Consider the following 22,010-nt stretch of genomic DNA (forward strand, 5'->3'; position numbering starts at 1 on the left):
ATCATGTATTTTAAGCAAAATTTGAAATTTGGCCAAAAATGAAAAAGTGGGAAGGGTATAGCCTTCTCACTTTTGTCAAAATCGGCAAAAAACGACATCTCTCGAAATTCTCCAAAAATCACACGGCATATTAGAAATTGAACGCTGATTTCGATTTAGCCATTGGTTTTCTCGTTAAACCAGCCGTTTTAAAAATTAACGAAAACAGTGCTGTTAGCGCACCAACTTAATTATGGTTTTTAACGTTTAATTCAAAAACTATAAGACCAATAGAAAAATAAGCCAAATTACGTGATTTTCATTGAATTCTGAATCGAAATCATGTATTTTAAGCAAAATTTGAAATTTGGCCAAAAATGAAAAAGTGGGAAGGGTATAGCCTTCTCACTTTTGTCAAAATCGGCAAAAAACGACATCTCTCGAAATTCTCCAAAAATCACACAGCATATTTGAAATTGAACGCTGATTTCGATTTAGCCATTGGTTTTCTCGTTAAACCAGCCGTTTTAAAAATTAAAGAAAACAGTGCTGTTAGCGCACCAACTTAATTATGGTTTTTAACGTTTAATTCAAAAACTATACGACCAATAGAAAAACAAGCCAAATTACGTGATTTTCATTTAATTCTGAATCGAAATCATGTATTTTAAGCAAAATTTGAAATTTGGCCAAAAATGAAAAAGTGGGAAGGGTATAGCCTTCTCACTTTTGTCAAAATCGGCAAAAAACGACATCTCTCGAAATTCTCCCAAAATCACACGGCATATTTGAAATTGAACGCTGATTTCGATTTAGCCATTGGTTTTCTCGTTAAACCAGCCGTTTTAAAAATTAACGAAAACAGTGCTGTTAGCGCATCGACTTAATTATGGTTTTTAACGTTTAATTCAAAAACTATAAGACCAATAGAAAAATAAGCCAAATTACGTGATTTTCATTGAATTCTGAATCGAAATCATGTATTTTAAGCAAAATTTGAAATTTGGCCAAAAATGAAAAAGTGGGAAGGGTATAGCCTTCCCACTTTTGTCAAAATCGGCAAAAAACGACATCTCTCGAAATTCTCCAAAAACCACACGGCATATTCGAAATTGAACGCTTATTTCGATTTAGCCATTGGTTTTCTCGTTAAAACAGCCGTTTTAAAAATTAACGAAAACAGTGCTGTTAGCGCACCAACTTAATTATGGTTTTTAACTTTTAATTCAAAAACTATAAGACCAATAGAAAAATAAACCAAATTATGTGATTTTCATTGAATTCTGAATCGAAATCATGTATTTTAAGCAAAATTTGAAATTTGGCCAAAAATGAAAAAGTTGGAAGGGTATAGCCTTCTCACTTTTGTCAAAATCGGCAAAAAACGACGTCTCTCGAAATTCTCCAAAAATCACACGGCATATTCGAAATTGAACGCTTATTTCGATTTAGCCATTGGTTTTCTCGTTAAACCAGCCGTTTTAAAAATTAACGAAAACAGTGCTGTTAGCGCACCGACTTAATTATGGTTTTTAACGTTTAATTCAAAAACTATAAGACCAATAGAAAAATAAGCCAAATTACGTGATTTTCATTGAATTCTGAATCGAAATCATGTATTTTAAGCAAAATTTGAAATTTGGCCAAAAATGAAAAAGTGGGAAGGGTATAGCCTTCCCACTTTTGTCAAAATCGGCAAAAAACGACATCTCTCGAAATTCTCCAAAAACCACACGGCATATTCGAAATTTGAACGCTGATTTTGATTTAGCCATTGGTTTTCTCGTTAAAACAGCCGTTTTAAAAATTAACGAAAACAGTGCTGTTAGCGCACCAACTTAATTATGGTTTTTAACGTTTAATTCAAAAACTATAAGACTAATAGAAAAATAAACCAGATTTTCGTGATTTTCATTGAATTCTGAATCGAAATCATGTATTTTAAGCAAAATTTGAAATTTGGCCAAAAATGAAAAAGTGGGAAGGGTATAGCCTTCTCACTTTTGTCAAAATCGGCAAAAAACGACATCTCTCGAAATTCTCCCAAAATCACACGGCATATTTGAAATTGAACGCTGATTTCGATTTAGCCATTGGTTTTCTCGTTAAACCAGCCGTTTTTAAAATTAACGAAAACAGTGCTGTTAGCGCACCAACTTAATTATGGTTTTTAACGTTTAATTCAAAAACTATGAGACCAATAGAAAAATAAGCCAAATTACGTGATTTTCATTGAATTCTGAATCGAAATCATGTATTTTAAGCAAAATTTGAAATTTGGCCAAAAATGAAAAAGTGGGAAGGGTATAGCCTTCCCACTTTTGTCAAAATCGGCAAAAAACGACATCTCTCGAAATTCTCCAAAAACCACACGGCATATTCGAAATTTGAACGCTGATTTCGATTTAGCCATTGGTTTTCTCGTTAAAACAGCCGTTTTAAAAATTAACGAAAACAGTGCTGTTAGCGCACCAACTTAATTATGGTTTTTAACGTTTTATTCAAAAACTATAAGACTAATAGAAAAATAAACCAGATTTTCGTGATTTTCATTGAATTCTGAATCGAAATCATGTATTTTAAGCAAAATTTGAAATTTGGCCAAAAATGAAAAAGTGGGAAGGGTATAGCCTTCTCACTTTTGTCAAAATCGGCAAAAAACGACATCTCTCGAAATTCTCCAAAAACCACACGGCATATTCGAAATTTGAACGCTGATTTCGATTTAGCCATTGGTTTTCTCGTTAAACCAGCCGTTTTAAAAATTACTTAAAACAGTGCTGTTAGCGCACCAACTTAACGTTTAATTCAAAAACTATAAGACCAATAGAAAAATAAGCCAAATTACGTGATTTTCATTGAATTCTGAATCGAAATCATGTATTTTAAGCAAAATTTGAAATTTGGCCAAAAATGAAAAAGTGGGAAGGGTATAGCCTTCTCACTTTTGTCAAAATCGGCAAAAAACGACATCTCTCGAAATTCTCCAAAAACCACACGGCATATTCGAAATTTGAACGCTGATTTCGATTTAGCCATTGGTTTTCTCGTTAAACCAGCCGTTTTAAAAATTACTGAAAACAGTGCTGTTAGCGCACCAACTTAACGTTTAATTCAAAAACTATAAGACCAATAGAAAAATAAGCCAAATTACGTGATTTTCATTGAATTCTGAATCGAAATCATGTATTTTAAGCAAAATTTGAAATTTGGCCAAAAATGAAAAAGTGGGAAGGGTATAGCCTTCTCACTTTTGTCAAAATCGGCAAAAAACGACATCTCTCGAAATTCTCCCAAAATCACACGGCATATTTGAAATTGAACGCTGATTTCGATTTAGCCATTGGTTTTCTCGTTAAACCAGCCGTTTTAAAAATTAACGAAAACAGTGCTGTTAGCGCACCGACTTAATTATGGTTTTTAACGTTTAATTCAAAAACTATAAGACCAATAGAAAAATAAGCCAAATTACGTGATTTTCATTGAATTCTGAATCGAAATCATGTATTTTAAGCAAAATTTGAAATTTGGCCAAAAATGAAAAAGTGGGAAGGGTAAAGCCTTCTCACTTTTGTCAAAATCGGCAAAAAACGACATCTCTCGAAATTCTCCAAAAACCACACGGCATATTCGAAATTTGAACGCTGATTTCGATTTAGCCATTGGTTTTCTCTTTAAACCAGCCGTTTTAAAAATTAACGAAAACAGTGCTGTTAGCGCACCAACTTAATTATGGTTTTTAACGTTTAATTCAAAAACTATAAGACCAATAGAAAAATAAGCCAAATTACGTGATTTTCATTGAATTCTGAATCGAAATCATGTATTTTAAGCAAAATTTGAAATTTGGCCAAAAATGAAAAAGTGGGAAGGGTATAGCCTTCTCACTTTTGTCAAAATCGGCAAAAAACGACATCTCTCGAAATTCTCCAAAAACCACACGGCATATTCGAAATTTGAACGCTGATTTCGATTTAGCCATTGGTTTTCTCGTTAAACCAGCCGTTTTAAAAATTACTGAAAACAGTGCTGCTAGCGCACCAATTTAACGTTTAATTCAAAAACTATAAGACCAATAGAAAAATAAGCCAAATTACGTGATTTTCATTGAATTCTGAATCGAAATCATGTATTTTAAGCAAAATTTGAAATTTGGCCAAAAATGAAAAAGTGGGAAGGGTATATATAGCCTTCTCACTTTTGTCAAAATCGGCAAAAAACGACATCTCTCGAAATTCTCCAAAAACCACACGGCATATTCGAAATTTGAACGCTGATTTCGATTTAGCCATTGGTTTTCTCGTTAAAACAGCCGTTTTAAAAATTAACGAAAACAGTGCTGTTAGCGCACCAACTTAATTATGGTTTTTAACGTTTTATTCAAAAACTATAAGACTAATAGAAAAATAAACCAGATTTTCGTGATTTTCATTGAATTCTGAATCGAAATCATGTATTTTAAGCAAAATTTGAAATTTGGCCAAAAATGAAAAAGTGAGAAGGGCCTTCTCACTTTTGTCAAAATCGGCAAAAAACGACATCTCTCGAAATTCTCCAAAAATCACACGGCATATTTGAAATTGAACGCTGATTTCGATTTAGCCATTGGTTTTCTCGTTAAACCAGCCGTTTTAAAAATTAACGAAAACAGTGCTGTTAGCCCACCAACTTAATTATGGTTTCTAACGTTTAATTCAAAAACTACAAGACCAATAGAAAAATAAGCCAAATTAGGTGATTTTCATTGAATTCTGAATCGAAATCATGTATTTTAAGCAAAATTTGAAATTTGGCCAAAAATGAAAAAGTGGGAAGGGTATAGCCTTCTCACTTTTGTCAAAATCGGCAAAAAACGACATCTCTCGAAATTCTCCCAAAATCACACGGCATATTTGAAATTGAACGCTGATTTCGATTTAGCCATTGGTTTTCTCGTTAAACCAGCCGTTTTAAAAATTAACGAAAACAGTGCTGTTAGCGCATCGACTTAATTATGGTTTTTAACGTTTAATTCAAAAACTATAAGACCAATAGAAAAATAAGCCAAATTACGTGATTTTCATTGAATTCTGAATCGAAATCATGTATTTTAAGCAAAATTTGAAATTTGGGCCAAAAATGAAAAAGTGGGAAGGGTATAGCCTTCTCACTTTTGTCAAAATCGGCAAAAAACGACATCTCTCGAAATTCTCCAAAAACCACACGGCATATTCGAAATTTGAACGCTGATTTCGATTTAGCCATTGGTTTTCTCGTTAAACCAGCCGTTTTAAAAATTACTGAAAACAGTGCTGTTAGCGCACCAATTTAACGTTTAATTCAAAAACTATAAGACCAATAGAAAAATAAGCCAAATTACGTGATTTTCATTGAATTCTGAATCGAAATCATGTATTTTAAGCAAAATTTGAAATTTGGCCAAAAATGAAAAAGTGGGAAGGGTATAGCCTTCCCACTTTTGTCAAAATCGGCAAAAAACGACATCTCTCGAAATTCTCCAAAAATCACACGGCATATTTGAAATTGAACGCTGATTTCGATTTAGCCATTGGTTTTCTCGTTAAACCAGCCGTTTTAAAAATTAACGAAAACAGTGCTGTTAGCGCACCAACTTAATTATGGTTTTTAACGTTTAATTCAAAAACTATAAGAACAATTGAAACATAAGACAAATTACGTGATTTTCATTGAATTCTGAATCGAAATCATGTATTTTAAGCAAAATTTGAAATTTGGCCAAAAATGAAAAAGTGGGAAGGGTATAGCCTTCCCACTTTTGTGAAAATCGGCAAAAAACGACATCTGTTTAATATCTTTCATAGCTCAATGGTAGATCTGCCACTGGCACGATAAAATTGATATTAATTGTTGGAAATGGTTATAGGAATCGATAGTGATTCAGCTCCTCCTCCAGTGGGTGGGATTTCAAAAAGGTGCATGCCGTGGCCGCTAGATGGCGTTGGTGGATGGTGATAATTTTCTGCGAAAGAAAATAAATGGCCCTAGCCGAGGTGCTGAAATTTTAGGGGGTAATTTGGCGTTCCGTATTCCGTAGCTCCGGGCTGTTTCGAATCCCTATTTACTCGCGCCATCTGTGAAATAAATGTCGTAAAAAACGGAGTCATCGAGACAGAATCCGTATTGGGAAATTAAGGCAAGTGTCTTCTGCAGCGCAAGATTATCGAAGGATGCGTAGCACGTTTCTGCGAGTTTTATTTGTTTCCGTCTGAAAAACTTTTGAACTGGTGTCTCACACGTTTAGCCGGATGTCATTCGATGTTTTTGTTTGTGCAGAGGGTAGGCTTTTCCCTTTAGAATAACTATCAAGTAATATCAGCAAAAAGAGCTTGTTTGTAAACATTTCATATCGTGAAGATTATTTCCAATCACCGTGCTGTAGTATCAGAAGTAATCTTTGCATTTACTATCGTTGCTCAAGAAATAATTTTATTATGCCCTTTTTAAATTCAATTTTGCAATTTGTAGTGCAAAGCACGGTACACGTAAACTCTAGCAAAACATAATGATGGTTTGAGATTCAAACCTGATGGGCATCATCTACTCCCCTGCCAATTGAAAAATCAAACAAATTATATGTGAAGAATGTCCACAAGTAAAGGACGAACGACATTGCCTAGATATTCCATCTTAGGGATTGCTCGCCTGTGTGGTCTTGATCCAGCTAACGTAAGTGGTGACTCGGGTATATACACCGGCATAATTAGGATCAGCACAACCATTACCCCAGCTGGTGATACCTACTTGCACTCCACCAACGAAGAGCGGGCCACCACTGTCACCCTAAACGGCGCCACAGTCACACAAAACAGAATAAATATCGTATCAAGTGATTTACGATGACAATGAAAAGTTTTTTTTTTTTCTTTTTGTTTTTAACTAACCTGGCAAGTGTCCGTACCCGGAGCGGCAGCGCACAACATGTCAGCTCCGATAAAGGAAGAGCCATATTGGCTGTTGCAGACGGTATTGTTTAGAACGGTGACGGAAGCTTTCAGCAACACTTGGGAAATGCTGCCTCCTTTTAGTTTGAATATGCGAGACGTAATTGTTGGCAACAGGAAAAAGAGAAAACATCAGAAAAATGACGCAATATGTCATCACTTAAAAAACGTGTACCTGAAGATGTTGTTCCCCATCCTGTAATGATAGCGGGACTGTTGGCATAAGTACTGAAAGCTTTGGTTTGGTAAAAATCACCGAGCGGTGTTAGTTTTGTGGCCGTCGTCGAGTTGGCTGGACATAGCGGATTAGCCGTAGTTGTACTTGCCACTGGTGCAGTTGTTGTTGGTGAGCTAGCCAGTGTCATTGTTGTAAGATTGGTGGTCGTTGTTGTAATGCCTTCTGTTGTTGTTGGCGGTGGGCACGTACAAGAACACGTTGGTTTAGTTGTTGTCGTCGGTTTGGTGGTTGTTGTCCTCGTAGTTGGCCTAGTTGTCGTCCTTGTAGTTGGCCTAGTTGTCGTCCTTGTAGTTGGTCTAGTTGTCGTCCTTGTAGTTGGTCTAGTTGTCGTCCTTGTAGTTGGCCTAGTTGTCGTCCTTGTAGTTGGCCTAGTTGTCGTCCTTGTAGTTGTGGTTGGCCTAGTTGTGGTTGTCCTAGTTGTAGTTGTTGGTCTAGTTGTCGTTCTTATCGTTGTGGTAGGTTTGCTGGTTGTAGGTTTTGTTGTTGTTGGTGCCAAAGTTGTTGCATTTGCCATGGTGTCTGACGGAAGAGTGACGAGCGCGACATTTGTAATGGGTGAATTCAGGACTAGCAAAGCGACATCATTATCCTGTAAAAACAATCATTTTACGTACAAGCTCCTAATTCAAAATGTTAAATAATGTAGGTAGATGATACATGTGTAATGTATGTGTAGATGTAGACCCAAAACTGTCTACATCAACTTTTGCGCCGTAAATCGTTTAAGTTTTTTGTTAAGGGTGAGTTTTATCAATAAAATTTTAATAGAATCTAAACTTGACAAAACGGAAAGATTCTACTGTGCTTCAATTTTCACCCTAAAAAAAGTTTTTCTTGATTTAGTTGACATAAATCGAATTGCTTACCAAGGTGTTGGGATTGTAATTGGGATGAATGATGAAGTTCTTCACTCCTCTGGCGACAGCGCCAGTTCCACCACCGCTTATCGACAATGTGTTTACGAAAACGTTGAAAAAGGTCACTTCCGAGAGAGTATGGCTAATAAAAAAAAAAACAAAGAAAATGACAGCGAATAGAACCTTATTGACAACTAATAATTCTATTATTTTCTACGCGAATGATTCTGAGTAGTTTAGAATACAATTCCTGAATTTCCTCTAATTCATCAGAGAACAGTTCTTCTCAATTGGTTTTTCATTAAGAAAATATTCTTAAAGTAAGTATAGATTTAAGTTCCTTACTCGTATAAGCAATGGGCTGCTGTCAAGACGTGCGAAGGGCCAATCAAAGAACCGCCACACAGATATCCGTTCAAATGCAAAAGAGCCTAAAAAGTTTAACATTAAAAGATAAATATTTAAATCTACCATTAAACAAAAGCAAAAATCGAAAGAATAAATAAATAAAAATCTATTCGTACCATGTAAGGAAATTCGCCAGCCGCAGCCGGCACTCCATTGACAATTTTGTCGGGATCAGCCACTGAAATCAAATCGAATTAATTCGTCTTATTATGCCAAGAAAAAAATGGAAACTAAACGGTATAGATATTGCAGCATGCTCATGGTAGATATTCGTTTGCACAACTCAACACAGAAACCCTTATGTTACCTTCGTCAAGTGGATGGGAATGCATCAGTCCGACGAGGCAAAACAGGCCAATAGCCTAAACGACGAGAATATGAAAATACAAAATATTAATACTTATCTAATAATGACAATGTTGCGATGATTGTATCTAGCTTCTATGGCATGATATACTCTAAATGAGAAAATTAATTCAAAATAATGTGCTAACCCAAAAAGTGAGATGCATCGTGACAGACGAACGAACTACGAGATTCGGCCGAAAGAAAATGGTTTAATATGATAGCAAGCGATGGCGATCAAATGATGATCACGTAGAAGAGACACAGCCTTTTTATATGAAAGTCGAACGCGACTGGATCTAACCTTAGGTGCACACATCATGTAACTGGCCTACATGCTAGGTAATGAAATCCTGGTTTGGACTACGCATTACTACAACTATGTTTTTGCAATGCTAAAGGTGTGGTTTCCAGTAAAACGTCGTTTAACAATTGGTGTTTTTCTTCGACAGTTTCTGTTTTCCTACCTGATTGGTTGTCAGGTAAGAAGATTCTAGCCAATCGTTAGAAAACAGTTATGTTTAAAGTACCGCCTACTAGGAATTTTCTCTAACATTTTAATAGAACTACTGATTGTAAACTAAGTATTACTTAAATAGTGAATTCATCTGTTTCGTTACCTGTTGCAACATCATTCAATACAGAGTGGACTTCTTAGCCAAAATTGCAGGGTGTGTGCTCTTCTTTTTACTGCCGTATGGATCTACAGATAGATGTTTACGAAAAACACTTTAATGTCCATGCCATAAAACAGACGATTCGATCCAGATAAACATAAATGTACTTGTCCGACAGAAGTGTATAAAAAAAATGATTAATGGACTTGGAGAGAGAAGGCATCTCAAATGGCAATTGGAGTTTGGTTCCAAGTAAACAAACGTCCATTTCACCGTGTGTGACTGAAAAAATAAAAAAGCCAATAGACACATAACTGCCAAGTGTGTTTCACATCCTGACATTAAAATTTACGAGTTCTACCGGTGAGCTGAAGTGTGTTGTGTGTCATGACGAACGTAAGCGTCGCCATGAAGAGGCACATTTTTTACTATATTTTATATCCCTCGTGACAGAACAACACGTTAACACGAGTGCTAACCAGAGACTAAGGAACACAGAGTACGAGATCGATCAATGTACGTATGTTCAACGAGTTCCATGATTTTGTATTTTTTTTTTTTTTTTTTTTGAAAAATAGAGATAATTCGTCCAAGACCTATTATCCACCTAAACCATACATTGAGAGACACTTATATCCTATACGGAGAGTTTAGATCAAAGGAAAGGAAAAATATCCTTCATCATACGAGGCGACCCTATGGGACATGCAGAGTTTAAAACTAACTTCTTGTACAGTGTTATGCGGCTGCCCAAAGAGGTTTCTTTCAGTAAGCGACGATCGCGGTTTAACAACTCGAACGCACATGTGCAACCATGTTTGCCTTCCTGTTCAAACCCAGATGTCCCTGTTTTAACTACTCCAAGTTTTATGTTACCATAATAAATCAAAGGCTGTCATGGCAAATGGAGACGTGCTGACAACTACGAAGTAGGAATAATTTCCCGAAAACACGTAAGCAAGATAAACTCTAGCCCCACCCACATACCCGGTAGCTTAGCGGTGTTAAGTTCAGCTAAACGGTGTCGTGGACCTATAAGTAAGCAGGAGGACATCTGATTATCAACACATGCCGCTGTTAAAGTCTCTCGAGTCTTTACGGTGAAAGAAGCTATTATCATAGCCTCAGCCAACGGTAGGCCGGCATTCCATTTTTCAAAATCTATCTGGAATGTTCAGTTTTTTTTTTTTTATTTTAATCCGTCGCAGACTTCAAGATAACTACAGTTCAACTTCGTCAGAAAAACAGCACAACATGTCAATGACGATTTTAGTCTTTTTCGGGACATGTGTTGGGCTTGGATCGGTTATAGCAACGCCCGTTTTGATGCAAAATTTAAATAGTGATCAGGTAACGAGCTTAATAAAGAACTTTCAAAATTCATAAAATCATGGCTTGAACGAATGGGCAATGCCATTATTTTTGGTTAAACTAAATTGACAGGCCATCAATTTCAAAGCTGGTAGGCCACTTACTGACGAAGAACTCAGCAGCGACCTTTCCAGCTTAACGAGAGGTAAGTAATCAAACAGGCGATTGTTTTTCTTTTCAAGTACTGATGCAAGTTGGGCCCCTTATATTACACCTTAAATATAGATTACGCAGGAGAATTCTTTCCGTGGGACAAACAGGATCCTAACCTCCTAGAAGGTGACATTAAGCCGTGGGGAGAAAAAGTTGCTATCTTGGGATCTAGTTATCGTTGGCCGAATGCGATCATTCCCTATGTCATCTCGGACGCATACAGTAAGTCTATATTGATAGTTAATAGCGCCAGAAAATTATTTAGTCAATCGATGAACTTTTGATCCGTTCCACTAAATTGTGTTCTTAATTAATAGCTACCGCTCAGCGCGGAATCATTGCATATGGTATGAGTGCCTACCACAACAACACGTGCATTCGTTTCGTTCCACGAACCTGTGAAACCAACTACATCAGGATCTTCAAAAGTGGATCAGGGTAAAGTTATTTTGGCAAGGTCTTATTCGAAATGTTTGGCTTTAAAGTTCTACCACTCTACACAACTTAACATAAAGACAAAATCTTACTTACTGTACAAAGTTGCTGGAGCTACATAGGCCTCATCAACCAAGGTGCTCAGGATGTGAGTCTCGACGATGGATGTGTCGCGTCTCAGGCACCGGGAATCGTCATGCACGAGTTTATGCACGCCGCTGGATTTTTCCACGAACATTCGCGTCCAGATCGTGATACGTATGTATCCGTTAATCTAAACAACGTTTTAGAGCGTAAGTACAAGTGAAACTATTGTACTATTGTAAATGACCACACGTGATTTACTAAAAAGTATAATTCATGCCGTTATCTAAATATTGACATTTCAATGATTTATGTTGCATGACAGAATACAGACACAATTTCAATGCGCTGACAACGTCACAGGTCACCACCCTAGGACTTTCATACGATTATGGTAAAATTATACACTAATTTAATCATTTACGATATGGGTAATAAAAAAATGGGTAGCAAATCGTCCTAACCTAAATTTGTAAAAATCTGTAGTACTCACCAAGATTGAACAGTGTTGCAGAATTCTTTCTCATACAAAGAAAATTTCTTTTATAGGATCTGTGATGCATTATCCAAAGGGAGCCTTTGCTATTGACAATACAATTGACGTCATTACGCCACTAATTGGTACGCCCACCATAGGACAACGAGCGGGATTTAGTTCGGTATGTCCTCCTGCATAAAATAAAACATGAATTTATCAATCCATTAACATACTAAGTGACAGAGTAATCGTAAATAATCCCTTTTTTATATAATTTTGTCTACAGCTGGATCTCCAGAAACTAAATGCATTGTACTGCTCGACCACATCTGGTTAAACAGTTTCTTTGTCCAGAAACTTTTTCGACAAACTCTGTTCTATCTATTACCCCCTTTTACAAAAAATGAGAGAACTTGATTGCCCATTTTACCAAAAAGTAACAATTATCTTTTCATGCTTTAACTTTTTCCCATTGAAGGACACCTGATCCCTGACACACTAATGCACAGATAGAAGCATTCAAGTTCTGTTTGCTTTACTGGTGAATTGCTTTTACTATATTCTTTAAATACATAGAGTTTTGTTTAGCATGAAAAATTGTAGTACCTGTGCAACTCACTGCAGAGGAAAAACCGTCAACTGATTCACTGTTCACAGCAATACATACAGTAAATAGAACTGTTTTGTTAAATGGAAATGACTACACGTGATATTCTCTACCTATGTGTAAAAAACGCAATTGTGTACATACGAATAAACGATGTCAGATGAAAATTATGTAAGCTGCAAATGATCGGACCAAGATCACACAGAAGACTCAGGTTGGAGTACACTTGCTCAGTTTCATTTTGTGTGTTGGTCTTACGTCTTACGAGAACAAGTTACATCTATGATGTACAGACGCACTCTGCAAATAAAAATTTGTTTTCATGAAGTCAGCCTGGTCTGGTCTACCATCGCCAGTATTTACGACAAGAGATAAGAATGCACATCTTGGCGCGCAAGTTGTTACCAGTAGATTCGATTTCATCACAACAAAAACTTAGGGGAGACTCAGTGTTGCCGTCGTGGAGGCTACAAGACATTTTTTTATTTTGTTTCAATTGTTAATTTGTCATTTATACATAAGAGAATTTTCATAATTTTTTTTAGGCATAGGTTATTAGTAAAATACATTACACGAGTATTCACGGGCATTTTGGAAGGGTTTTTTATGTTTAATGAAATATCTCAGCTGGCGCGCCAGAATGTTCTGTTCTACCATAATTATTATTGTCGTCTGCGTTTTCTTTTAAAGCTCGTAGTCACGAGTTCACGACTCAAGAGAACTTCTTGCATTTCATGTTTTTCATCCAACTACTTTAAGTTTGTTTGTAGTTTCGTCATGAGAACCATCGTATTTGGATAAGATGTAGCTCATCAACTCAGAACAATTACCTGAAACAGTAGAGGTTGGCAAAGCAGAAATGTCTTCCGGAAATGGTTAGTATTTGGCCGGTTTAAAAATATTTTGCTTTTACTGTTTGTCCCACTTGTTTGGCCAAAAGTCATTTGGTTTTTTGTGTACGTAACTGGTAGGCTATCCCTAATTTGATCTGAGTATCTATCCAGTAATCACCCAGCATAAGGACTTTGTTTGTAGAAATTTAATGACTGCAGAATATTTCTATCCATATTATTGTAATAGAATATAGATAAATAATCAATTGCATTGATTATCACTTGCTAAAGAATAATTTTATTATGTCTTTTTAAGACACAAAATTGCGACCCAAGCAACACATAGTATGAGCCTAATTCTAACAATCGTAATTGGGTTCGAGATTCAAACCAGATAGGCATCACACTCCACCGCCAATTCAAATGTAAAACAAACGAAATGAACGAAAAGATATCCGCACGTAAAGGACTAACGAAATTGCCTAGATGTTTCATCTTATGGATTGCTCGCTTGTGCAGTCTTGATCCACCTAACGTAAGCAGTGACTCGGGTATATACACCGGCATAGTTAGGATCAGCACAACCATTGCCCCAGCTGGTGATACCTACTTGTACTCCACCAACCAAGAGCGGGCCACCAATGTCACCCTAAACGTCGCCACAGTCACAAGAAAAATTTCGTATTTCTATTAGAATGATTCATGGAAGAAAACCCTCCTTTTGGAACTAACCTGGCAAGAGACTGTACCCGGAGCAGAAGCACACAACATGTCAGTCCCAATAAAGCGAACGCCATATTGGCTGCTGCAGACGCTATTGTCTAGAACGGTGACGAAAGCTTTCAGCAACACTTGGGAAATGTTGCCTCCTTTTGGTTTGAATACACAAGACATATTTGTTTGTAACAGAAAAATAAAACATTGGATGAGTTAAATACGCAATTGATTAACGGGTCAAAGCGAATACCGGAAGATGTTGTTCCCCATCCTGTAGCAGTAGCGGGACTATTGGCGTAAGGACTGAAAGCTTTGATGGTTTGGTAAAAATCGCTTAGTGGTGTAAGTTCGTCGGCCATTTCTTTGTTGGCTCTGCATAGCGGATTGGTCGTGGTTGTACTTGGAATTGCTATAGTCGTTGTTGTTGGTGGTGAGCTCTCCAGGGTCGTTGTTGAACTCTCCGGGGCCGTCGTTGTTGAACTCTCCGGGGCCGTCGTTGTGGGACTCTCAGGGGTCGTTGTTGAACTCTCCAAGGCCGTCGTTGTTGCTGTTGAACTCTCCGGGGTCGTTGTTGTCGAGCTCACCAATGTCGTCGTTGTTGTTGGTTTCGGTGTCGTCCTTTTAGTAGTGGAAGGTTTCATTGTTTCTCTTGTTGTTAGTTTAGTTGACGTCCTTGTTGGTTTCGTTGGCGTCCTTGTTGTTGGTTTCGTCGTTGTCCTTGTTGTTGGTTTCGTAGTAGTCCTAGTGGTTGTCCTTGTTGTTGGTCTCGTTGTTGGTCTCGTTGTTGTCGGTCTCGTTGTTGGTTTTCTTGTTGTTGGTCTCATTGTTGGTTTTCTTGTTGTCCTTGTTGTTGGTTTTCTCGTTGTCCTTGTTGTTGGTTTCATTGTTGGTTTAGTTGTCACCCTTACTGTTGGTTTAGTTGTCACCCTTACTGTTGGTTTAGTTGTCACCCTTACTGCTGGTTTAATGGTTGGCTTAGTTGTCGCCCTTACTGCTGGTTTCGTTGTTGGTTTATTTGTCGCCCTTACTGTTGGTTTAATTGTTGGTTTAGTTGTTGCCCTTACTGTTGGTTTGATTGATGTCTGCGTAGTGGTTGGTGCTCTTACATTTGAAGCTCGAGTGTCTGATGGAAGAGTGACAAGTGCGACATTTGGAATGGGTGCGTTTAAAACCAGCAAAGCGACATCGTTATCCTGTAAGAGCAATCAGTTCAAGTTACGTTCTTTCGTCCCAGCTTCTGATTCAAAATGTAGTATATTGTATGTGAATATTGAATGAATATGAATGTCTATGTAGAACAACCAACACTGTCTACACCAATTATTGCGCAACAAATCGGCAAGGTTGAGTTTTGTTAATAAAATTTTAATAGAGGAGGGTGGGGCCAATTGAAACAAAACATCTAGTTTTCAACGAATGAGAGGTAGAGATTTGAAAAAATTAGGGGTAATAAGAATAGGGATTTGATTTTTAGAAAAATTTCAAATTAGTAGCTCTCATAGTTTTTTAGTTATCTCAATAGAATCAAATTTTGACTTCCGCTTGATTATTTTTATTCTTTTATTTTTTTCCATTTAACCCACTAAAAGTTAAAAACAATTATTTTAAAACTTGTTAAATAAATCTACGTTCAATTCTCTACAATTTAATTGCATTTGTTTTTAAATAAATGCTTTGAAAATTACTTTAAATAATTAATTTAGCGAAGATCCATGCGAGGGGCAATTGAAACACCTCTGTTTTTAGCACCGAGGGCTCGGCCCCGATTGGCCGAGATCGGGTAAACCGATCTGATCTACCCGAAAAATGGACGATCGGTTGCGATCGGTTCGGGCCCTTCAAAAACAGATCGGTTTCGGTGCGGTTCTTCGGGGCGATCGGTTAAATCTGCCGCCATTTTTTAAGATGGCGGCTTAAAAACTACTTATGAAATTAACTACTAACAGTAATGAATTTAGCACTTTGCACCTTTGTAAAGTTAGGAAACATTTAATATTCGAGTTTAATACTTTTCGCGTATTTTTTTTTTATTATAAATTAAAATATGTTTAGGGTATGGCAACGTTGACTGTCAATTCTAGTACCATAGCCGATTAGCCGTAGCTTTATTCTCTACATCTGTCATTCTTAAAAAAGCAAATGAAAAAAAAAATTGACAGTTTTTTAAAAACATATGTTTGAATTTTTGCATTACCATTTTGATTCTTAGTTTTTAAAAATTAAAAAGTGCCAAACTAGGTTTGAACAATGGTCATATTTTTGGCTAGAAATCGGGTAAAAAGTCTGGGTAAACGGGTAAAAACCGGTTTTAGAACCGGGTCCAGGAACTGGTTCTAGGATCTGGGTCCCTTTTTTGTTTGGAACCGGTTGTATCTCTTTACCCACGGGTAAGAAAATGGACGATCTGCGATTTGTCAGATCCGCACCAAAAGTCAAAATTACCTACCCAATCGCCAAAAAAGCTACCCGATCGGCGCGGGGCCGAGCACTATTAGCACCAGCACTCGGCCCCGCGCCAATCGGGGAGCTTTTTAGTCGATCCGGTGCGGTGATAATCTTAATCGGGGAAGCGATTTCGGTGCTCGGTGCGGTGATTGGTTCCTTCCCCGATTATCAATGAATAGTGATCTAAATTGGCAGTTGCCCCGCGGCCAACAAGAACAAAATGTGACTCTAGTCACGTGATTCTCGTTGGCCTATCAAAACTCAAGGTCACTGGTAAGACTAAACCCCTATGGCTGAAGCGGTGCTATCGGTGCAGCACCGATTATAGCACCGCTCCGCACTGAAAAAAGAAATCCCCGCACCAAGCTTCCCCGATTCAATTTAATCGGGGAAGCTAAGCGGTGTCCCCGATTAGAATGTGATCGGGGGCGAGCCCTAATTAGCACCCTTTCTAGGGCTCGGCCCCTGTTCTCGAAAACCCAGTTTACCCGCGGTTCGTCGCCAAAAAAAGTCGCCCATGAGCGATCCGGGTAGTCTATTTGCCAAAGTGGGTAGGCTGGGTGGATTTGATGGGCAAACCGGGTATACCCACCGCCATCTTGGAAAATGGCGGCTTGCAAAGCCCCAAGTTAAATTAAAAGGGAGGGTAGCAAAAAAAAATTTTTTGTGGCGGGAAATTCAAAGGGCGTCACTTGATTTCAGGGGAAAACTCGGGTAATCGGGGAGGAAATCGGGGATAACCGGGTTTTGAACCCTGGTAATGGAAACGGTTTTAGAAATTGTGTTACCCACATGGTACCCGGGTAGGTAGTGGGCACAAAGTCTTAGGAACCGTTACCCACCGGATCCAATTTTTTTTCCGAGAAGACCTACCCATTCGCCCAAATACCTACCCATTGGACACGGGGCCGAGCCCTAACCCTTTCTGTGGATGCGCGCAATCGGTGCTCCTTTCCCTAAAGTCGGCAACACTGTTCGGGTAGCTCGCTTAAGGGGAAACCCATGTTGCTATTCCCCGACGACATGTTTCAATTGCCCCGACATTTTTGCGTTTTTTAATTTGAGGCGTGTCTAGTTTTTTTTACATTTTTCACCTAGTAATATCCATGTAATTTCACCCAAAAATATCTTATTGTGTAGCTAAGATATTTTGCTACAGAACTAAATACTTTTTGGATGAATTAAATAAATATTTTAGTCAGGGGGACCAAAAATACGCAAATCGTTTCAATTGGCCCCACTCTCCTCTAAAATTAAAACTTTACAACAAGGAAAGCTTTTACTTTGCTTGGATTTGCATCACTACCAAAGAAGGTTCATTCTAATTTGACATAGATCGAATTGCTTACTTGGGTGTTGGGATTGTAATTGGGATGAATGATGAAATTCTTCACTCCTCTGGTGACAGCACCAGTTCCATCGCCGCTTATTGACAATTGGTTCATGGTAACGTTGAAAGAGCTCACTTCCGACAGGGTATGGCTAATCAGAAAGAAAATATATTCATGAAATAAATAATATTCTTTAACGTGCGCAATAATCCGAAAAAGTTTCGAATAAAATTCTGATAGGTCTACTTATAAACACTCGCTACTAAATATCAAATAAACAGTGTCCCCATCGATTAGTTCTGCAATAAAGGAATTTTTAAAAAAGAATACACTTAACTTCCTTACTCGTATAAGCAACGGGCAGCTGTCAAAACGTGGGAGGAGCCAATCAAAGATCCGCCACACAGGGAACCGTTCAAGTACAAAAGAGTCTGGAATATACAGTATATATATACATAATATATATTTAAAAAAAATAAGTTTAAATTCAAACCCGAATAAAAAAAAACAAACAAATTAAGATAATAATTTATACCGTGTAAGGAAATTCGTTAGCCGTAGCCGGATTCACGATTGTGTCGGGATCAACCACTGAAATCGAATGCCCATTAGTTCATTTTACGATACAAAGAATATGAGAATGCCTCATGAAATTCACAAGTCCCTCCTCTTTTTTGATTTTTTCTTACCCTCTTTAAATGGATGGGGTTGCACAAGTCCGACGAGGCAAAACAGGCCAATTGCCTAAACGACGAAAAAAATGGAAATTTACAATGCAGCAAGTGCTTATCAAATCATAGCGATCTAAAATAATAATCTTCTATATAGGATTGTACTTAAAATTAAAAAATGAATTCAAACTAATGTGCTAACCCCAATAGTGAAACGCATCGTGATGGACGAACGAAGTGGGATGGTTGATCAAGAGTGGCAATAATATAGCAATGTGGCTACAAACTGATGACCACGTTGAAGAAATGTTCCGGTTTTATTTCGGAGTCGAACGCAGCTGGATTGAACCTGAGCTATACTTGTCACTAGCTTTTAAGTTAGGTACGTGATAGATAATGAAATCCAGAATCGAACTCCGCATTACTACTACGGATGTGTCTTTCGCAATACTGGAGGTGTGGTTTCCAAGATAACGTAGTTCATCCATTGGTCTGACATCCCTTGGCAGTAAGCGTTTCTTCTACGTTACTGGCTGACGATGTCACTCGTGTAAAAAAGAGTGACGACTTTAACCAATCGACGGAGAACATTTACGTTGAGGCTCCGCCTGATAGAATTTGTCTTTTTTCTTACCTGTAAGTATAGTTTGACCGGATATTAAAGTATACTAAGTATCGCTTAAGTAACCATCTCCTCTAATTTGTTACTTAACGCATCAGCATTTAATCTAGCGTGAACCTAAAACATGCCTGGTTCGTGCTGTGTTCATCGCCACTTGGGCGTACAGGTACGAAGATGTTTGTGAAATAGATGGAAGCCAGATGTGGAACACATGTGGCTGTCCCAACATCTAGATAACACAAGCTCTATCCAGACCCACATTATCCGTGGCTCAGTAGTTGAGCATCCGGTTAAGCATCCGGGTTAGCCAAACGGTGTAGTGGACCTATAAGTAAGCAGTAGGAAACTTGGCTATCATCACGTGTTGCTGCTACAGTCTCTCGAACCTTTACCGTAAAAGAAGCTATTACCATTATCTCAGTCAACAGTAAGCCCATGGCGTTCCTGTAGCATTATTCATCAAAGTCCATTTGAAACGTTAATATTTTCATACCCTTTGCAGCAGATTTTAAGGTAACTACTTTCCAACAACGACAGGAAACAGCGCAATATGTCACCGATGATCTTAGTTTTTTTCGCGACCTGTTTTGGGCTGGGGTCAGTTATGGCAACGCCTGTTTTGAACGTAAACAGTGACCAGGTAATAGACTTAATCAGGCAAAATACCTGAATGAAAATTCAGGCAATCATAGCTTAAAAGTTTAGACAATGCAATGAATTTTTTTTAAACTAAACTAACAGGCCATCAATTTCAAAGCTGGCAAGCCAATTACAGACGAAGAACTCAACAGCGACTTCTCCAAGTTGAAGACAGGTAAATAATAACATGAGCAATCATTTTTTACCTTCAAGTACTGATGCAAGTTGCGCCCATTAAACTACATTAATCATATTTCAAATGCAGATTACGCAGGAGAATTCTTTCCGTGGGACAAACAGGATCCTAACCTCCTAGAAGGTGACATTAAGCCGTGGGGAGACAAAGTTGCTATCTTGGCGTCTAGTTATCGTTGGCCAAGAGCGATAATTCCCTATGTCATCTCGGACGCATACAGTAGGTCTTGTGCTTGTGCATAACACCACAGAATAATCTAGCCAACCAAAGAAATCTGTAATCCGTTGACTAAATTACGTTCTTAATTTAACTCGTAAAAAGCCACTTCTCATACGTTCCACTAAATTGTGTTCTTAATTTATAGCTACCGCTCAGCGCGAAATCATCGCATTTGCCATGAGTGCCTATCACGACAACACATGCATACGTTTCGTTCCGCGAACCTGTGAAACCAACTACATCAGGATCTTCAAAAGTGGATCAGGGTAAGTTGTTTTGGCAAGGCCTTATTCGAAATGTTTGGCTTTAAAGTTCTACCACTGTCCAAATTTAACCTAAAGATACAATCTTACTTACTGTACAAAGTTGCTGGAGCTACGTAGGCCTCATCAACCAAGGTGCTCAGGATGTGAGTCTCGACAATGGATGTGTCGCGTCTCAGGCACCGGGAATCGTCATGCACGAGTTTATGCACGCCGCTGGATTCTTCCACGAACAGTCCCGTCCAGACCGTGATACGTATGTATCCATCAATCTAAACAACGTTTTAGAGCGTAAGTACAAGTGAAACTATTGTGCTATTGTAAATGACCACACGTGATTTACTAAGAAGTATAATTCACATCTTTATCTAAATATTGACAATTCAATGACTGATTTATGTTGCATGACAGAATACAGGCACAATTTCGATGCGCTGACAACGTCACAGGTCACCACCCTAGGACTTGCATACGATTATGGTAAAATTATACGTGGCACCGAACCCCCCCCCCTTCCCTCCACCACCAAAAAATAAAATAAAATAAAATAATACGCAAATTTAAACATTTACGGTTATGGGTAATTAAAAATGGATCGCAAATCGTTGAGACCTAGATTTGTAAAATCTGTAGACCTACTTACCAAGATTCGACAGTGTTCCATAGAATTCTTCCTCATTCAAACCAAATTTTTGCTGCAGGATCTGTGATGCATTATCCAAGGCGAGCCTTTGCTATTGACAATACAATTGACGTCATCACGCCACTTATTGGTAATCCCACCATAGGACAACTAACGGGATTCAGTTCGGTATGTCCTCCTGCATTTAAAAAAATAATTCTCAATCTGTTAATTTTTTTTATACAATTTCATTAACAGTTGGATCTCCAGAAACTTAACGCATTGTACTGCTCATAGGGCTTCACCAAGTTTAGTTGAACCAGTTTATGGACCATAAATTTATTTGACTGACGATGCTCTATCTATTGCCATCATTTTGCATAAATCAACAAACTGTTTGTCCCTTTTATCTAACAACAGCAATTATCTTTTTGTGCTTTAACCAGTTTCCTATCCAATGCCATCTGATCCCTGACATGTTACTGCACAGATAGACGCTTCCAAGTGCTGCTGCTTGCTTTGCTGAGAATTGCTTTTCCTACATTCTCTAAATACACAGTTTTGTTTAGCATGAAAAACAACACATGTGCTTCCCAGTGTAGAACACAACAGTCACCCGTTTCCGTGGTTAGGGAGATACAAACAACCAACATAACCGACTTTTTGTGTGAAAATTTTTTTATATGTCTACAAGTTATCAATAAATGCGTGCATATAATTGATGAACGATGAATTTTATATACGGTTTACGTGAATAAACAAACCAATGTTGGAGAACACCAGGAGGACACTTGTTCGATTTCGTATTTGTATGTTTTTTAGAGAAAAAGTTAGAGGTATGGTATGCAGATGGCAGTAGTCGAACAGTAAAATATTTTGTTTGAAAGAAAGTTGTAAATCAAGATTGTCGACAGTTTG

The 22,010-nt window shown here is 37.8% G+C and overlaps 4 protein-coding genes across 6 annotated transcripts; 2 read left to right on the forward strand and 2 right to left on the reverse strand.

Moving 5' to 3' along the window:
• Nucleotides 1-6,409: 6,409 nt before the first annotated feature.
• Nucleotides 6,410-9,448, reverse strand: LOC116922179 (trypsin Blo t 3). Of its 2 annotated transcripts, none has more exons than XM_032928611.2 (8): nt 9,410-9,448; nt 8,752-8,806; nt 8,561-8,622; nt 8,382-8,467; nt 8,046-8,178; nt 7,117-7,768; nt 6,882-7,018; nt 6,410-6,780 (listed from the first exon to the last, which is right to left on the reverse strand). In XM_032928611.2, exons 1-8 carry the CDS (start codon nt 9,422-9,424, stop codon nt 6,628-6,630), a joined length of 1,293 nt encoding a protein of 430 aa, XP_032784502.2. In that variant the 5' UTR covers nt 9,425-9,448; the 3' UTR covers nt 6,410-6,627. The 2 variants fall into 2 exon arrangements, with proteins under 2 accessions (XP_032784502.2, XP_032784501.2); XM_032928610.2 differs by lacking the exon at nt 9,410-9,448 and adding an exon at nt 8,939-9,090.
• Nucleotides 9,449-10,383: 935 nt separating this feature from the next.
• On the forward strand, nt 10,384-12,605 carry LOC116922185 (astacin). The gene is made up of 9 exons (XM_032928618.2): nt 10,384-10,540; nt 10,615-10,756; nt 10,850-10,922; nt 11,003-11,152; nt 11,248-11,368; nt 11,471-11,658; nt 11,775-11,843; nt 11,999-12,108; nt 12,214-12,605. The coding sequence occupies exons 2-9, from the start codon at nt 10,661-10,663 to the stop codon at nt 12,262-12,264; spliced, it is 858 nt and encodes a 285-aa protein (XP_032784509.2). The 5' UTR covers nt 10,384-10,540; nt 10,615-10,660; the 3' UTR covers nt 12,265-12,605.
• Nucleotides 12,606-13,642: 1,037 nt separating this feature from the next.
• Nucleotides 13,643-19,121, reverse strand: LOC116922175 (mucin-5AC). Its single transcript, XM_045173229.1, has 8 exons — nt 18,734-19,121; nt 18,550-18,604; nt 18,396-18,451; nt 18,206-18,291; nt 17,879-18,011; nt 14,335-15,277; nt 14,100-14,236; nt 13,643-14,016 (listed from the first exon to the last, which is right to left on the reverse strand). Exons 1-8 carry the CDS (start codon nt 18,749-18,751, stop codon nt 13,864-13,866), a joined length of 1,581 nt encoding a protein of 526 aa, XP_045029164.1. The 5' UTR covers nt 18,752-19,121; the 3' UTR covers nt 13,643-13,863.
• A 297-nt stretch (nt 19,122-19,418) lies between these two features.
• On the forward strand, nt 19,419-21,814 carry LOC116922187 (astacin). 2 transcript variants are annotated; one of them, XM_032928621.2, is made up of 9 exons: nt 19,419-19,580; nt 19,656-19,793; nt 19,895-19,967; nt 20,058-20,207; nt 20,353-20,473; nt 20,574-20,761; nt 20,882-20,950; nt 21,172-21,281; nt 21,351-21,814. In XM_032928621.2, the coding sequence occupies exons 2-9, from the start codon at nt 19,704-19,706 to the stop codon at nt 21,387-21,389; spliced, it is 840 nt and encodes a 279-aa protein (XP_032784512.2). In that variant the 5' UTR covers nt 19,419-19,580; nt 19,656-19,703; the 3' UTR covers nt 21,390-21,814. The 2 variants fall into 2 exon arrangements, with proteins under 2 accessions (XP_032784512.2, XP_032784513.2); XM_032928622.2 differs by having other exon boundaries at nt 19,425-19,580; nt 19,659-19,793.
• The last annotated feature ends 196 nt before the right edge of the window (nt 21,815-22,010 follow it).

The sequence above is a fragment of the Daphnia magna genome, linkage group LG4, assembly GCF_020631705.1.
Source record: "Daphnia magna isolate NIES linkage group LG4, ASM2063170v1.1, whole genome shotgun sequence".
In the NCBI taxonomy this organism is placed as follows: domain Eukaryota; kingdom Metazoa; phylum Arthropoda; class Branchiopoda; order Diplostraca; family Daphniidae; genus Daphnia; species Daphnia magna.

Coding starts and splice junctions, on each gene's coding strand:
- LOC116922179 (XM_032928610.2), bottom strand. Junction 8,468..8,560: donor CTGGCGAATTTCCTTACATG/GTACGAATAGAT, acceptor TAAACTTTTTAG/GCTCTTTTGCATTTGAACGG. Junction 6,781..6,881: donor CGGGTACGGACACTTGCCAG/GTTAGTTAAAAA, acceptor GGCGCCGTTTAG/GGTGACAGTGGTGGCCCGCT.
- LOC116922185 (XM_032928618.2), top strand. CDS start 10,661: ATGTCAATGACGATTTTAGTCTTTTTCGGGACATGTGTTGGGCTTGGA. Junction 11,659..11,774: donor TCTAAACAACGTTTTAGAGC/GTAAGTACAAGT, acceptor GTTGCATGACAG/AATACAGACACAATTTCAAT. Junction 12,109..12,213: donor AACGAGCGGGATTTAGTTCG/GTATGTCCTCCT, acceptor TTTTGTCTACAG/CTGGATCTCCAGAAACTAAA.
- LOC116922187 (XM_032928621.2), top strand. CDS start 19,704: ATGTCACCGATGATCTTAGTTTTTTTCGCGACCTGTTTTGGGCTGGGG. Junction 20,474..20,573: donor ATCTTCAAAAGTGGATCAGG/GTAAGTTGTTTT, acceptor TACTGTACAAAG/TTGCTGGAGCTACGTAGGCC. Junction 20,951..21,171: donor AGGACTTGCATACGATTATG/GTAAAATTATAC, acceptor TTTTTGCTGCAG/GATCTGTGATGCATTATCCA.
- LOC116922175 (XM_045173229.1), bottom strand. Junction 14,237..14,334: donor ATGGGGAACAACATCTTCCG/GTATTCGCTTTG, acceptor TCAAACCAAAAG/GAGGCAACATTTCCCAAGTG. Junction 14,017..14,099: donor CGGGTACAGTCTCTTGCCAG/GTTAGTTCCAAA, acceptor GGCGACGTTTAG/GGTGACATTGGTGGCCCGCT.